General features: G+C 47.6%; 1 protein-coding gene across 1 annotated transcript in view; it reads left to right on the top strand.

The window, feature by feature from the left end:
* Window positions 1-15,868, top strand: part of CDH22 (cadherin 22) — a 426,692-nt gene extending 410,824 nt beyond the window's left edge. Inside the window, exons 11-12 of the mRNA XM_030212813.1 lie at window positions 11,653-11,904; window positions 14,280-15,868. Of these exons, the coding sequence (XP_030068673.1) occupies window positions 11,653-11,904; window positions 14,280-14,821 (794 nt within the window). The 3' untranslated portion in view covers window positions 14,822-15,868. The remainder of the gene's footprint in view (window positions 1-11,652; window positions 11,905-14,279) is intronic.
* The last annotated feature ends 1,811 nt before the right edge of the window (window positions 15,869-17,679 follow it).

The following is a 17,679-nucleotide window of genomic DNA, read 5'->3' on the forward strand; positions in this document are numbered from 1 at the left end:
CACTCGTCCTTCCCTACACCCCTTCCCGTGCACTCCGCTCCATGGATAAATCCTTCTTATCTGTTCCCTTCTCCACTACTGCCAACTCCAGACTTCGCGCCTTCTGTCTCGCTGCACCCTACGCCTGGAATAAACTTCTTGAGCCCCTACGTCTTGCCCCATCCTTGGCCACCTTTAAATCTAGACTGAAAGCCCACCTCTTTAACATTGCTTTTGACTCGTAACCACTTGTAACCACTCGCCTCCAACTACCCTCCTCTCTTCCTTCCCGTTCACATTAATCGATTTGATTTGCTTACTTTATTTATTTTTTGTCTATTAGATTGTAAGCTCTTTGAGCAGGGACTGTCTTTCTTCTATGTTTGTGCAGCGCTGCGTATGCCTTGTAGCGCTATAGAAATGCTAAATAGTAGTAGTAGTAGCAGGGGCAATCCTCCCTCACTCCTGCCCCTAGTGGCTCTGTCAGCAAAATGGCCACCATGAGCTCTAGCAGTAATCTCATGTACTACCGCTAGAGGTCAAGAGAGTCCATACCCCACTGGAGCACCACAGATGATAAGGTAAGATCTGGGGAGGTGGGTGGGTGAAGGGGGGTTCAGGAGGGAAGTCTGATTTCTGCAAGAACTTGATGAAGGGGATCTGATTTTGGCAGGGGGTTCACGAGGGGGTTGATCTCAGCAGTTGGGGGGGGGTGATAGAAAATCATAGATCCATTTATGTGGATCACAGCTAATATGCATGCCATTGGTGATTCTATATGGACATAAATGTAGTTGAATTTGGATTTTACATAGATGTTTGAGTTTGGTTTGAATCTGGAGAATGTTTGTTCCAATGTTGACTGATCTTGAGTACCTGAGGTTTACTATTGAATTATGGCATTCCTTTTCTTTTTATGTTGTGTTGTTTTAATTTGTTTTACTTTTATATTGTAAACCTTTTTGGCTTGATTATTTCATTTGATATACCATTTCTCTATTAAACGATAAATGACCTGCATAGGTTTGGGCAGCCAACAGCAGTCCAATCAGACCCGGATATTTAATGCCAGTGAGCATCCAGGTCTAACTTAGCTGTCAACTGTCAGCATTTTAAAAATAACACTGACCTGCACTGGCTGAATACCAGGGAACCCTGGTTCCATTTCCAACCATAATGAGAATAATGACCTGGTTATGTGTGTTCTTGTGCGCTTGGGTCACTTTCCTATGAATTATTGTAGTTCCTTTCTTTTACCTTTTTTTTTTTTAAATTAGTTTTGTAAACCGCTTTGCCCTGCCCGACAATAAAAACAGTATTTATTTATTAGGATTTATTTACCGCCTTTTTGAAGGAATTCACTCAAGGCGGTATACAGTAAGAGTAGATCAAACATGAGCAATAGGCAATTAGAGCAGTAAAAATATTCGAACAACAATACAAAGTATGGCATGGTATACTACTTGCAATGACAACACAATATGTACTAGAACATTATAATTGGTAGTGTGGGGTAAGGCAAAGTTGTAACATATAGATGAGTAAGAAAGTAGGAAGAATTAGAAAGTAAGGCGATTGATTTGAAGAAAGTTGCACGTGAGGTCAGAGAGATGGTTAAATATTATCTCAGCTAGGGTAGGAGTGGATAAACATGTCCCGCTGCAGTATGTGCAGCCCGAGTCAATCCTTGTGTGTGTGAGTGAGTGAGACTAACAAGTTAGTTACTTCTTCCATTAAAGGCTTGGTCGAAGAGCCAAGCTTTCACCTGCTTCCTGAAGTAGAGGTAGTCTTGTGTTAAGCGGAGCCTTCCAGAGTGTGGGGGCTACTCCGGAGAAGGCTAGCTTGCGGGTACCACATCGTGTACTGTCTTTTGGAGAGGGTGTAGTTAGTGAAAGTCCTTGGGAGGATCTTAATGTCCTTGGCGGTGTGTGGAGGATCATCCTATTCTTCAGATACTTGGGGCCATTTCCTTTCAGGGCCTTGAAGATCAGACATAGAGTTTAAAATTTAGCCCTGTATTGTACTGGTAGCCAATGAGGTTTTTGCAAAAATGGTGTGATGTGGTCACGTCGCTTGCAACCTTCTATGAGTCTTGCTGCTGCATTCTGAATCAACTGGAGCTGGTGCGCAGGCCCTTTTTAGTCAGACCATTGTATAGTGCATATCAAGTCACGAATAAATAAATAATTTCAAGAGGTAGTCAAACTCATTTGACAATTCACCGGTTTGTTGTAGTTAACAGTGTATCATTTCACTGCTTCCTGAACATGTAGATCAGAAGCACTGAATTGTCACTGAATGACGATGGCCACCACATACTCAAAAACAAAGCAGAGGGAGACACGGCTCTGAGGCGAAGGAGATTCTTTATTAGTCACCAAAATGGAGACCCGACACGGGCCAGTGTTTCGACAGTAAAAACCACCTGCATCAGGGATCTCACAGTGCTTCAAATGAGAAATGCTTGTTTATGTTATCCTCACCTCTTTATTCCCTTACCCTTAATTGTTCTGTCTGTTTACCTGTCTTATTTAGATTGTGAGCTCTTTGAGCAGGGACTTTCTTTTCGTGTATGGTGTACAGCGCTGCGTATGCCTTGTAGCGCTATAGAAATGATAAGTAGTAGTCGTAGTATAATGTAGAAGCCTGCCCTTGCAGATCAGCAACGCAGCCGCGCAGGCTTCTGTTTCTGTGAGTCTGACGTCCTGTACGTATGTGCAGGACGTCAAACTCACAGAAACAGAAGCCTGCGTGGCCGCATTACTGATCTGCAAGGGCAGGCTTCTACATGGAATGATGCTAGTGGAGGAGTAGCCTAGTGGTTAGTGCAGTGGAACATGGGATGTTGTTACTATTTGAGATTCTGGAATGTAGCTATTACTTGAGATTCTACATAGAATGTTGCAACTAATTGAGATTCTACATGGAATGTTGCTATTCCACTAGCAACATTCCATTTTTAGATTGTGAGCTCTTTGAGCAGGGACTGTCTTTTTGTGTATGGTGTACAGCGCTGCGTATGCCTTGTAGCGCTATAGAAATGATAAGTAGTAGTAGTAGTATGTGGTGTCGCCTATGCAGTTAAGTGTTGAATATCACATAAGAGATAGCCGGACATTCGGTGCCGATGCCCGGACATGTCCTGGGAATAAACACCAGTGTTGGCTAAAACAACACTCACCACGGCCACCAGCTGAATATCAACCCCTTAATTTGATACATGGTTTTATAGCCGCCACTTTTGGCCTAACAGCCCACACAGGCAAAATTGCAAGTGCCTGCCGAAAGAGCATAGCCATGCAATTTTCAAAGCCAACTTACGTGTTTACCTGGTGTTTGAAAATCGATACATGTACTTCTGCAGCTAGGCACACTGGCAATGATTTAGTCTTAAATATCTAAGGTGCAGATGATCAGAAGTCCCGCGCTTTTCCAAACAGCGCTCTAAAATTAACACCAGAACAGGGCGGTACATTAATGCCCCTATGATCAGTGCTAATAGCATGGAAATTTAGGCGTGCTATTAGCTCTGAGTAAGGGTATTTCTGTGTAGGATTGTGCCTGGGCATGCGCCCAAGGCAACCAATCCTCCCGCAAAAGTTGTTTGACAGGTCCAGGCTGTCAATAAAAAAAAAAAAAAAAGCCTACACCTGTCAAATAGCAGAAGAGGTTTGACAGGTCCAGGATTTTCTCTTGGACCTGTCAAACCTAAGCCTGACCTCTTAAACACTAGATTTGGACCTCCAGGTCCCCCACATCCTCCAAACACTAAAAAGACCTGATGGTCCAGTGAGACCGCTATCCCCCACCCCAACACTATCAAGAGCCTGGTGGTGCAGTAGGACAGCTGGCCCTCTGTAGTCACACACACCCCCACACACACACGGCCTACCTCAAAGTTGAAGAAGAGAGGGCTAGTACTCCCTCCCTCCTCTGCGGGCACTTCCTCAAAATGGCAGCACCCTGTCCTGCCTGGTGCATCCTGGGATATTCTGGGCACATCCCAGGATGACTTGCCATTTTGAGGAGATGCCTGCAGAGGAGGGAGGGAGTGCTAGTCCTTTCCTCCTCCAAGTTCGAGGTAGGCCTGGGGGGGGTGTGGAGGGCTTGCGATCCCACTGGACCACCAGGGTCTTGTTAGTGTTGGGGAGGGCTAGTGGTCCCCCTTGAATACCAGGTCTTTTTAGTGTTTGGGGGTGGAGGGGTCCTGGAGGTCCACCAGGCCAACTGTTTGGGGGGGTACGGGCTTAGGTTTGACAGTTCCGGGAGAAAATCCCAGATCTGTCAAACCTGGTCTCCCCTATTCCTCCAAACCCTAACACCATCTCCGAGCAGTAGGAGCAACACTCTTGTTTGGTGCGCTGCCCGCTGATCATGAGGGAGGAATGTGGGAGACCCTTGTTTGCTTGCATTTGCATGCAATTAGCAGTCAGATCCGGCAACTGCATTGTTTCACGCACTTGCCGGCTCTGATCCCGGGGCGCAGGTGAATATGGGTGCTAGTCTGGCTCTAATGGCCTCTAGCGCCCGCATTTGCTTCTGATCATCTGGGCATTTGGGTAAAGAGTGCACGGGAACAGGGACCCCCACCTCTGACACGCAGATTTCCACACCACGATGCCTCCTTCTGAGTTCCCAATCTAGGTGGCAATTTCTGCAGTAGCAGGTGGCAGTGGGGCCTGATTTCAACGGGATGTCTTCTTGGATAGAGTGGCTGATTGAAACAGCATGGTGCCACTCCAGGATAAATCAAGTGGAAGGAGAAGGGAGTTTTTAATTGGTTGGCACCCTGCTGCCCATGTGCCAGTCTTAATTTTATTACACAAAGAGTGCTGTCAAAGTCAGCAGTCTATTTTGATATCCGAATATGGCTGTTTCCCTGAATGCTCCCTTCTTCCTCTAACTTCTCTTGCATAATGAGCAGAACACAGAAGAGAAAGCTTTGATCGGGTAACTTCAAGAAGTTACGCCCAGTGGCATTCCTGGGCTGGATGGGATCCGGGGCGGAGCGCCGATGCGCCCCCCCCCCGGTTGCAGCGCCCCCCCCCCTGCTAGATGACACCTCCCCCCCTCTGGCGAAATGACACTCCTCCCCCGGGTGCACGCCACTGGGGGGGGTGCCACGGCAGAGGGAGCTGCAGCGAACGAACGAAGTTTAGTGAACTTGGAGGAGCAGGCGCGCGCCGCGGCGTGCACCCGGGGCGGACCGCCCCCACCGCCCCCCCCCCCCTTGGTACGCCACTGGTTACGCCTGTTTCAGGTGATAATATGGCAGTGGAGGAAGGGAATTCAGAACTGCAGGGCCGGTCACATGGTTTACCCACTTAGCTTTATGCCTGATGTTTAAGAGCGCTCTTCGTTTTTAAGTAGGACCACTGAATGTGCGGTCTTAAATTTAAATAGAAACAGACAAACATGACGGCAGATAAAGACCAAATGGCCCATCCAGTCTGCCCCTCCTCTGTAACCCCTAACTCTTCCTTTTCCTAAGCGATCCCACGTGCTTATCCCATGCTTTTTTAAATTCTGACACAGTCCTCGACTCCACAACCTCTACCGGGAGGCCATTCCACGCTTCCAGCACCCTTTCCGTGAAATAATACTTTATCTGTTTAGGTTGGGACCGTTGTTTGTGCAAGTTTCCTTAAACGGATACATTTATCTGCACAGAGACTGGGTATTGCTATTATCCGGATAAATTTTGGCCATGCCCCTTACCCTTCTCAGTTTGAAATGGCTAAATTTAAGCCAACTGTTGATTTGTTGGCCAAGATGTATCCATTAACAGGCACAGATTTAAATTTTTTATTTTTTTAATCACAAAAAAAAAAATCACTTTACGTGGTTAACAACCAACGCTGACTATTTTTGTAACATCATCCCACCGATGTTTAATTCAGTCACTTTTCCTCAGACTGCGAAAGGGCTGTGGTATTATTTCTTGTGTACACAGGCACGACTCCAACTCAGAGAACCAGGTAAGCTCTGGAAATGTTGTTAGCAGAAGATCTAAAACCGCTCTTGCCCTGGATTCTAGTGATTGCTATATCCGTTCTGTGTTTACAGATGAATTATTCAAGTACCTCAGCAACTCTTGGCACTTAGTCAATGTTCAGACTCTCCCAAAGCACTGTCGAGCTGCTCTACGCTTTTCCCCTAATTCTACAGAGTGCGTCACAAGTTAGGTGACAATTCGCCATGCACTTTTGGCGCTAAAATAGAACTTAACTACCAAAATGGGAGTAAACAGCAGTTACTCCTGGGATTCTCTATATGATGCCTTAATTTTTGTGCGGAAATCAAAGCATATTCTATAACAATGCTCATAACGTAATTGGTAAACTAGCTAATCGGTGCTTTTAATTGGATGTTAACATGCAATTATCGGCACTAATTGGCATTAAGATTTATGCACACAACTCGCTAAGTGTATTCTGTAACACAGTACACTTAAATTCTAAGTCGCATAGTTGAAAAGGGGGTGTGGCCATGGGTGGAGCAATGGACATTTCTAAAATCTATGGGCATTGTTATAAAGTATACCCGCTGTCCCCCGGATTCTATATAGCATGCCTAGAGTTTTGCATGGTTCCACGCATAAATCTAGGTATATTCTATAAGTACGCACATAGATTAATTGTTTTAACAAGCTGTTAAGTATTGTTAACAGCTCTTAAGAAGCAATAATGTGCAGCAATTGGCAAAGATTAGAATTTACGCACATACATTGCTAAGCATATTCTGTAATGTACTACACCTAAATTCTAACATGCGCAGTCAAAAAGGAACGTGGATATGGGTGTTTTTTGGGCGTTCCAAAATCTACACGCATTGTTATAAAATATGGGCCCGTGCACGTAAATCTACACGCAAGGATTTACACCAGCTTTTCATTGGTGTAAATGGACGCACGTAGATTTAGTCACATGAACTACGCCTAAGCGTATTCTATATACCATGCATAGATTTATGGGCATTATTTAGAATACACTTAGGCATTATTGCCTAACGCGCATTAATTTTAAGCGACATATATAGAGTCGGGCTGTCTGCGCCTAATTTAGGCGTCCGGAGTTATGCCAAGCAAAACATGGTATAAATGGCTGTGACTAAATGTGGTCACGAGGAAATGCGCTTGGTGTATTCTATATACCGTGTGGAAATGTAGGTGTATTTTCTTTCCGCGTGGAATTTTCAGACGCCATATATAGAATGTAGCCCTATGTGTGTAACTGCATTTAGGCGTTTCTTATAAGATAGCGTCTGAGTGCAGTGGCACATAACTGCAAAGGGGGTCTGTATGTGGGCGGGGCATGGGTGGTAGCACGCTTGCATGAAACTTATAGAATACTGTAAGTTGCACAAGTGCCAGCGTTTAGTCAGCTTACATTAACACCTGTCATTTATAGGGCTTAATTTTAGTCTATTCCAGGGGTTTCCAAACTTTTTTGTTTTGTAGCACCCCCCCCCCCCCCCGCCACATGGATCTCCTCACCCCCCCCCCCCCCACATGGGTCTCCCTTTCCCTGCAGCCCCCCTCCTCTCACACCAGCACACCTCTGCCTCCCTGCAGCCCTCTCCTCTCACACCAGCACAGTTCTGCCTTCCCTAAATCCAGCATCGCTCGCTACCTTCCATTCCTGCAGGTCCAGGATCATTGTCGCTTCCTTCTCCTTCCCCCGCCGCCACTGCAGTGCTTACAGATTACATTTTCAGGCAATCTTACCGCATGGCCATGGCCATTTTCAGCCTTCTTTACCCTCTGTAGTAAAAAGGGCAGCGGCGTCCAGCAAAAATGACCCCCGCAGCTAGCGCAGGACCGTTTTTACCGCAGCTTGGTAAAAGCACCCCTTAGATAATAAGTACATTTTCAATGCTTTATGAAATAATATAAGAACATAAGAATAACCATACTGGGTCAGACCAATGGTCCATTTAGCTTAGTATCCTACTTCCAAATGGCCAATCCAGGTCACAAGTACCTGGCAGAAACCCTAATTAGTAGCAACATTAGATGGAATAAGTACATAAGTATTGTCATACTGGGACAGACCGAAGGTTCATAAAGCCTAGCATCCTGTTTCCAATGATGGCCAATCCAGGTCACAAGTACCTGGCAAGATCCCAAAACAGTACAATACATTTTATGCTGCTTATTCTAGAAATAAGCAGTGGATTTTCCCCAAGTCCATTTTAATAATGGCTTATGGACTTTTCTTTTAGGAAGCTAGCCAAACCTTTTTTTAAAACCCTGCTAAGCTAACTGCTTTTACCACATTCTCTGACAACAAATTCCAGAGTTTAATTACACATTGAGTAAAGAAAAAGTTTCTCTGATTCATTTTAAACTTACTACTTTGTAGCTTCATCGCATGCCCCCTAGTCCTAGTTTATTTGGAAAGAGTAAACAAGCGATTCACATCTACCCGTTCCACTCCACTCATTATTTTACAGACCTCTATCATATCTCCCCTCAGCTGTCTTTTCTCCAAGCTGAAGAGCTCTAGCCCCTTTAGCCTTTCCTCATATCTGAAAAGGAATAACATTCCAAACTTTAGCCCCTTGATAAGGAAAGACTGCATAACTGATAACGCCTAAATGTTCACACACAAATCCCAACCTGTTCTATTCTACGCTTGAAACGGTTGCCAGTGCAATGGAGAATATTGTACAAGTTGTTGCTTATGATTCATCAGGCTATTTATCACGACTCAGCTCATTATTTGAAAACTGCATTACAGTGGTATACGCCATCTCGGTCATTGCAGTCAGAATATCAGCAATTGCTGGTGGTTCCTGCAGGGCCGCCGAGAGGGGGGGGCAAAATACCCCTGGACCAGGCCTCCAAGGGGGCGCCAGGATCTCTCCCGACAGGAACAGGAGAGAGAAAACTCCGGCGCCGGGCCCCCCTTGGAGGCTGGGGAGGACCCCGAGCTTCCTCCAGCGCTGCTCTTCTGCCCATTGCTGAGCGACTGCTTTTCCTCTCAGGCGCGCATGCTCTGTTTTGAAACCGAGCATGCCCTGAGAGGAAAAGCAGCCACAGTTGTAACATAGTAACATAGTAGATGACGGCAGAAAAAGACCTGCACGGTCCATCTAGTCTGCCCAAGATAAACTCATATGTGTATACCTTACCTTGATTTGTACCTGTCTTTTCCAGGGCACCGACCGTATAAGTCTGCCCAGCAGTATTTCCCGCCTCCCAACCACCAGTCCCGCCTCCCATCACCGGCTCTGGCACAGACCCCGTATACGTCTGCCCTCCCCTATCCTAGCCTCTCAACCCCCAACCCCTCTTCCCCCCCCCCCCCGACAATCAGTGCTGGAGGAAGAAGACGACTTCTGATCCCCGCCAGCCAAGGCACTTTAGTTTGTTGCGGCAGCAGCAGTGATGGGGGGGGGGGCAGTGGATGACGATTTGGGAGGGGGCGGCCTAGGCCCGGTGGCAGCAGCCCTGCCGCAAGCCCAGTTCAGTCTCTCGGCAGCCCTTGGTTCCTGGCTTACAACACATATGTTTGGAGCTCGCAAGGATGGGAATTTTTCCATCCCTGGACCAATTGAATGAAACAATCTGCCATTATGACTTAAGTGTGAAACCAGCAGATCAGCATTTCGGAAAAAGCTCAGAGACTTTTTTGTTTGTTTGTTTAAGGCCTTTTATTGTTCTGATTGATTGATCTTGCTGTAATATGTTTTGACCTTTCCCTTGTGTATTCTGTGCGTTGTTTATTTTATGGATGTTTTTATTGTAAACCGCCCTGGATAAAGGCAGACCAGAAAAAAATAATAAATCTGACCTAATCTAATCTATTCAATAGTGGAATCTGGGCACCCCGATTCCATTTCAGAACACTATCTTAACACACAGATTTTTGGCACCTAACTTTGAGTGCTTTTTTAAAAATAAAATGGTCCCTTTTAATGCTCCAGATGTTTGAGGCTGTGCAGACACCTTACGCTCTCCTCCTGACACTTCCATTCTGGAGAGGGCATCTGCTACTCTAGTCTTGCCTGGAGTGATTGGAGGTTTCAAATGTGAACGTTTTCTGGACAGAAGCCCAGTAGAGTGTCAGTTTGCTCTTCCTCTGTGCTTGCCTCTATTATTGATCAGCCAGTCAGCACTCACTTATTGGCTATTCATTCATAGCTAATTGAAATGAAAGGACTTCAAGATTAAAGTGACAGAGCATCAATGCGCTGCATCATTTCTGAGCAGCAGACGGGGGCACATGTGATTTATGTATGAGGTGGAAACACGTTCCAGAGCTGTGAGCCATGTGTGTGTGTTGGAGATGTGCAGAGCGAGGGTGTGACAGCAGGGTCAGCCTAATCATTAGACAAGACAAGGGGGTCGCCCAGGTTCGCCTCTGGGGGGGTGGGGGGGGGGGCAGAAAAGAACAGCTGAAACCATGTAATACAGTAGATCTCAACAGCCACAATCATCGTCAGCATATACTATCCACAAGAAGGGTGGGAGTTTTCAAGTAGCCGTTTACCCAGACAAATGACTTTTGGAAAGTTCCCTCAGTATGGGGCCCTTTTACTAAGTCACGAAAACGTCTATGCGTGCGCCAATGCGTGCCACATGGCCCTTGCGGTAATTTCATTTTTTGTGCGTGTCTGCTATGTGCGCCCAAAAAATATTCTTTATTTTCTGGCACACCCACCCAGTAGCATACCAAGGGGGGAGGCGGTGGGTGCGGTCCGCCCCGGGTGCATGCCGCTGGTGGTGGTGGTGGTGCTGCGCGTCTGTCGGCAACACTCATTCCCTGCTCCCTCTGCCCCGGAACAGGCTACTTCCTGTTCCGGGGCAGAGGGAGCAGGGAACGAGCGAAGCCGACAGGCGCGCGGCACCCGGGGGGAGGTGTCCGTCCTTTTGCCAGGGGGGTGTCCTTTCGCCGGGGGGAGTTGTCGCGCTGCACCCGGGGGGGGGGCGCATCGGCGATCCGCCCCGGGTGTCAGCCACCCTAGGAACGCCACTGCGCCCACCCTTACACAGGTAACTTATAGAAAAGCATAAGTTACACTCTAAAATGCCACATTTGTATCTTTACATGGTGTGATAGCACCTAAACATTGGCATGAAATACCAACTTATAACCATTATTCTATAATGAAATGTGGGTGCTCAGATGCTTTTACAGAAATCACGCTCAGCACCCTGCATTATAGCACCCAAATCTGGACAACATTGCTGTGTGTGAATAATGATGACAGGCAGTCATTTTGGTACTTACAAGAGCTTCAGAACACAGGTCTAGAGAGCAGGGCCGCCGAGAGGGGGGGGAGCAGGGGAGCAGGGGGTCAGGCCGCCGGCGCTGCAGTTCCCGGTCTCACCTGCCTGCTTCCTCGGCTCTGGGCCCCCTGCATTCGAAGCGGCAGTCACAGATCGCCTCCCTTCGGGCCTTCCCTCTCTGTGTCCCGCCCTCGCGGAAACCGGAAGTTACATCAGATAAGGGCGGGACACAGGGAGGGAAGGCCAGAAAAGGGGCGATCTGCGACGCTGCCTTGAATGCAGGGGGCCTGGAGCCGTGGAGGCAGGCAGGTGAGACCGCGGACGGCAGCGGCGGAGGGGCCCGGCCTAGTCTCTCGGCAGCCCTGCTAGAGAGTCACTTTCTTCTGCTGTCGGAGGTTGTTCAGGCACATGGCTGAGTACTGTTTATCTGTCTGCAGATAATACAGCTGCGGTTCATACCCAGAGGATGGGCTTTAACCGTCAGGAGCAGGACATTTACCTCCTTCCCATTCTGGTGGTGGATAGTGGTCCTCCAGCACTGAGCAGCACAGGAACCCTGACCATCCGAGTGTGCAGCTGTGACAACACAGGGGCCATCCAGTCTTGTAACAGCACAGCCTATGTCATGACTGCTGCCCTCAGTCCTGGGGCCCTCATCGCTCTCCTGGTCTGCGTTCTCATCCTGATTGGTAAGTTCCTCGGACAGGTAGCAGCAGAGATGAGTTTTCATTTGAAACAATGTGGGAAATATTCACAAATTCATTTCTTTCTTTAAATGAAAGAAGAATACGATTGAAAGGGAAAAAAGAAAATGAACACACACACATACAGACAAAAAAAGCGTTCGCCAGCTCCTCCCCGTTTTCCTGACAAAATTAAAGCAGTGCTGGCAACATTTAAATACTGAAGGTTACCCCCCCCCCCCACCCCCGCGTCAGACATACCTTATCCCATCAATGGAAGCAAAATCCGGACTGGATCAATGTGTCCTCCTTTTTCTGGAGCCATATGGTAACCCTACCCGTGCACCTAGGGGGGATCCCCACTAACCCCATTCCCATGCAGCTCTCTAATACTAGTATGAAAACAGGACTGGTTGGGGCCAGAAAAACTGGGGATTGTTCCTGCTCTTGAAGACACCACAGAGAGGGAAAGATACCAGGACAGAAGTATGTGGACTGGAGGGGGGAAGATACCAGGACAGGTCCAGAGAAGTATGTGGACTGGAGGGGGGGGGGGGAAGATACCATGACAGTTCCAGAGAAATATGTGGACTGGAGGGGGGGGGAAGATACCAGGACAGGTCCAGAGAAGTATGTGGACTGGAGGGGGGGAGGGAAATACCAGGACAGGTCCAGAAAAGTATGTGGACTGGGGGGGGGGGGGGGATACCAGGAGAGGTCCAGAGAAGTATGTGGAGGGGGGGGGGGGAGATACCATGACAGTTCCAGAGAAATATGTGGACTAGAGGGGGGGAAGATACCAGGACAGGTCCAGAGAAGTATGTGGACTGGAGGGGGGGGGAGATACCAGGACAGGTCCAGAGAAATATGTGGACTGGAGGGGGGGGGGGGAATACCAGGACAGGTCCAGAGAAGTATGTGGGCTGGATGGGGGAAGATACCAGGACAGGTCCAGAGAAGTATGTGGACTGGGGGGGGGAAAGATACCAGGATAGGTCCAGAAAAGTATGTGGACTTGGGGGGGAGGAAGATACCAGGAGAGGTCCAGAGAAGTATGTGGACTGGGGGAGGGGAGGAGATACCAGGAGAGGTCCAGAGAAGTATGTGGACTGGGGGAGGGGGGGAACTATATTTTTTGAGGATGAGAGCATAGAGCCGGACTCCAACATTTTTCCCCTTTATTCTGCCTTATTATTTTTGGTAAATTGTGATTTTGTTTTATTTTTATTTTGGTCTAAAAAGCAAAAAATGAAACAAAAAGATTTCCACTGCACATCCCTACAAATCTCTGCCCCTTCCCTTCTCTCTCCACCTTTCTCTGCTCGGAGGTGAAGGGAGCACCTATCTTAAGTTAATATTTGACCAATCTCATGTCAAAGGCTCCCTCTTCTCTCACCGATTATAGAAAATCATTTTCCATTGGGTTCATTTCACATCGGTCTCATTTTCTGACACAGTGCAAATGCATTTCAGCTTAATTGCCCACAAATGGATAAGTACAGATTGGTGCATTAAAGGCTGAGTCTCTGAGAATCCAGAACATCTGCATATCATCCTCAGCCTGTACACCATCTGTTTCACCATTATCCTCCAGTGCTTCTGCCGCTGCTCAATATATTCCTTCCCCCGGTCCCTTTCTTCACTCAAATTTAGTTTTTGTCTGACTGTCTCTCCCTTCTTTCCAAGTTTGGGTTATCTGTGTGCGTTCTTTTCTGTTGTTTTTGTTTTTTTAATCTGTCACTCAGGAGCCCTTTTACTAGAGGGTTTGGTACGCACCCCCCAGCATGCACCATTTCCAGCACTACAAAAATATTTTCTATTTTTGTAGCGCTGGCGCTTACCCGGCGGTAATTGGGCAGCACCGTGCGCTGCCCAGTTACCACCAAGTTAGCACAGGAGCCCTTACCGCCACTTCAATGGGTGGCGGTAAGTTCTCCCCCCAAAATAACTGCGTAGCAGGTGGTTTACTTATTGCACGGCCGTGTTTTTTTTGGGGGGGGGGGAAAGACAGCCTTTTACCCGCTGCGGTAAAAGGAGGGCCTCAGCGCACATCAAAAACACGCACTGATGCTAACGCAGGCCACCTTTTACCGCAGCTTAGTAAAAGGACCCCTCAGCTTGCAATCTTTCTACTCTTTGGGACTCTGCCAGGTACTCATGACCTGGACTGACCACTGTTGGAAACAGGATACTGGACTGGATGGATCCTCGGTCTGACCCAGTAGGGCAAATCTTATGTTTTCTAATTTTTTCCTAATTCTACTCTTTTTTTTTTTTCTATTGTTTTCTTATGTCTTTTATTCCTTTTGTTATGTTTACTCTCACTTTGTCTAACTTCACTTTTACCTTATTCACTGCTCTCTCTGCTCTTTCTTCTCCAGTGCTGGTTCTACTGATCCTTACACTGAAGCGACATCATAAAGGTCACCTTGCTGTTGAGGAAGATGAGGACATGAGGGACAATGTCATCAAATACAACGATGAGGGCGGAGGGGAGCAGGACACAGAGGCCTATGACATGTCTGCCTTACGCAGTCTCTATGACTTCAGTGAAATCAAAATCAGTGATGCTGGAGGAGGCCCAGGGGATGGGAGTGGGAACAATGGCATTTCTACTGAGCTTCATTCTCTTCCACAGTGGTTCCAGAATCCAGATCTTGACTTTTCCATGTTCAGGGACTACATCAGCAAAAAGGTGGGACAGGCTGATGAAGACTTCTCTGTACCACCCTACGACTCCTTCCAGACCTACGCTTTTGAAGGGTCCAGTTCTCCAGCAGCCTCCTTGAGTTCCATCAACACCTGGTCCACCACCAGCTCAGAACAAGACTTCTCTTACCTCAACAGCTGGGGGCCACGGTTCCGACAGTTGGCAGTAATGTACACTGGGCACAAGGGTCAGGAGGAGAGCAAAAAATCCTAGCCAAAACCTCCCCCTGCTTCTCCTCTCTCCTCCATTCTTCCAACAAAACCAAAACTGGAGAAGAAACTAATAGGATTTCAAATGCGGTTTTCATTTCTGGAATTTATAGTTTCTCTACGCCTTTGAGGCCTGGTTGTTGTCTGAGCATCCCCAGTTCAGACCTGATGCAGCCTGTAAAAAGAGGCAACTTTCCTGAATAGTAATGTGGCCTCTGGAAAGAAGGCAAGTGAGGACAAAAAGATGCTGAGGACCTAACAGGGTTACATTGGAGAATATCAAAAGCCAACAATGTTGGGAGAAGGGAAAAAAAGCTTTACTGTTCAAAGATATCTGAGCTATTCTGGAAAGATTCCCTGCCTTTCTGGAAATTGGTTTTCCCCTAAATTGTTCCCGCTCCTTAACTCAAAACTCAAGGTGATTTCTCCCATAATAATTCCCCACATTTTTTTTTCTTTTCCTTTCTTATCTCTGTCTTTCTCACGCTCTTCCTTCCTTTCCTTTCTGCTCACTGCACCACCACCATGATGACAGACATAATTAGTGGATTATTCACACTGCCCTTCTCAACGGCAAATGATTCCAGCACCAGCATTGCTTTCTAGAGGGCAGCTACCGACCCAATGGTCCCCGCATTACTAGTGAGAATGCACTACTGATATTAGGCATGAGAGTCGATGCAAACAGCATCGAGAGACAGTTAGGGACATCTTCCTTTGATGCTGCCCTTCTGTGATGGTGACTTAAGTCATTCTTGAATCAGTGTTTTGCATAGTAATAATTCCCAGTGTCACCAAGCCAATCCCAGGTTAAAATGTTCAGGTAATGATTCGTTCTACATGTGCTGTTTACTGTCTGGAGCAATGAGAATTATGGTGGTATTGTCTAAAGGCTAGAAGGTTCCATACTCACAGGTTGCGTTTTCACTTTGAATAATTCAGCAGCATTCTCCTATTTCCCAGAGAGCGGGAGAAGGGGGGCGTCCAAACTTTGGTAATAACAATGTGACAAGAAGACCGCCTCTCTTTCTTCCACTTCTGCAGAGCAAAGGGTACCCCCTCGCCCTCTGTTGTACCAGCATACCCAGAATACCATTACTTCAAAACAATGACCCCTCCCCGCAGGGCCGTGCCAAGGGTCTGTGGCGCCCCCCCCGCAGACGAACAGTTGGCGCCCCCCCCCCCCCCCCCCCGCAGATGAACAGTTGGCACGCGCCCCCCTCCCCTCCCCCCCCATGAAAATGATCTCTGCCCTCCCACTCCCTTGTCCCAACTGCCCACCCTCTTCTCCCCCCCCCAAGATACCTTTTAAATTTACCTCCGTCCGGCAGCGAAGGCGCGCCGCAGCATCAGTGAAGGAGGCGGCGCTCCCGACGTCTCTTCTAGTCTTCCCTTCGCTCAATGTCCCGCCTTCTTCTGACGTCATTTCCTTGACGTCAGAAGAAGGCGGAACACTGAGCGAAGGGAAGACTAGTAGAGACGTCGGGAGCGGCACGCCTTCGCTGCCGGATGGAGGTAAATTTCAAAGGGCTCTTGTTGGGGGGGGAGAAGAGGGCGGGCAGTTGGGACTCGGGAGGGCAAGGTAAGCATGGCGCGGCGGGGCGCCCCCCAGAGGATGGCGCCCTCCTGCCATGCTTACCTCGCTTACCGTGTTGGCACGGCCCTGCCTCCCCGACAGTATCCACCTCCCCTGCTGCACTTCTCTTGCAAGCCAATTCACAAAACCTACTGCCGGCAGTGAGACCAATCAGCGTGGGAATAGCGTTTATATCAATCTGTGCGGTACGCACGGGAAACAGCATGCATGGCAGAGATGGCTGCAAATTGTATTTAAATATAGTCAAAAAGTATGTTAACAATGTTGTTTACTATGCTTTCCCAATGCTCAGAGCATAAACAAATCCTGCTCGTACCACTGGAAAACAACACCAGTTCGGAGCTGACGGTGAAAAGTTTGAAAAGAGGATTTCTTTTGATTTCCAATTTAATATCTGTCGGTTTTGATATCTTTTAGAAGAGGAAGAAAGCCTGTAAGCGCTGGTACTGAGAAATAAATGTGTGCGATTTCAAGCAAACCCAAATGAAAGCACATATTGGTGCTGGGTTTTTATGCTTAAATATAAGCCTTCCAAGTTAAAAAAAAAAAAAAATTAAAAAGCTTATATTTAAAGGCACAGAACAGCGGCACCGGTGTGTGTTTCATGGTTGGTTTTGCCCGGCGCATTCACCCAACAGCTGCGCTTACTATGAAACTTTTCTGCGCAACATTCACGTTCCTCCCCCTTGCTTTCACTTTTAGTGTTCATATAATTTGAATATCATTTCCTTTGAGCATTGGAGAGCTATTTTTCTGCGCTCTTCCAACGGTATGAGATCCGCGCTGTTGGCTTTACCATGGCAGTTCTGAGAATCGGCCTGCCAGAGTGTCCCCTTCAAATCTGCTAATAGCGTAAAAATCGGGGTGCGGTTGGGTGATATTAACCCCCTGCAAGCCTGTTATTTCTGGAGCAACTGTGACGTGCTGTTTCCTGCATTGCTCAGCCACCGCCCTTTACGCTGGCTAACCTCCCCTGTTCTGAGGTGTCAGGCCTTTTGTCTTGTAGGCTGATACTTTTCTCAGGGCATATTTGAAATTTATGTGTCTTAAGGCCACACGCTATTGGAGAGGTGAGAACGATAAGGTAGACAGCCACTAGCTTAACACTTGTTAAATTAACTATCACCTCCGTACCCCAGCAAACCTACCCTTCCCCACAGCCATGCACAGTAGGGTTTGCAGCTGGATCTGGATACACTCAACAGGGTTGATTCAGTCCTGGGTTTACCCCACTGCATGTAGGGGCTTGTAGTTCTGACCTCCCC

Source organism: Microcaecilia unicolor, chromosome 8 (assembly GCF_901765095.1).
Source record: "Microcaecilia unicolor chromosome 8, aMicUni1.1, whole genome shotgun sequence".
NCBI lineage: Eukaryota > Metazoa > Chordata > Amphibia > Gymnophiona > Siphonopidae > Microcaecilia > Microcaecilia unicolor.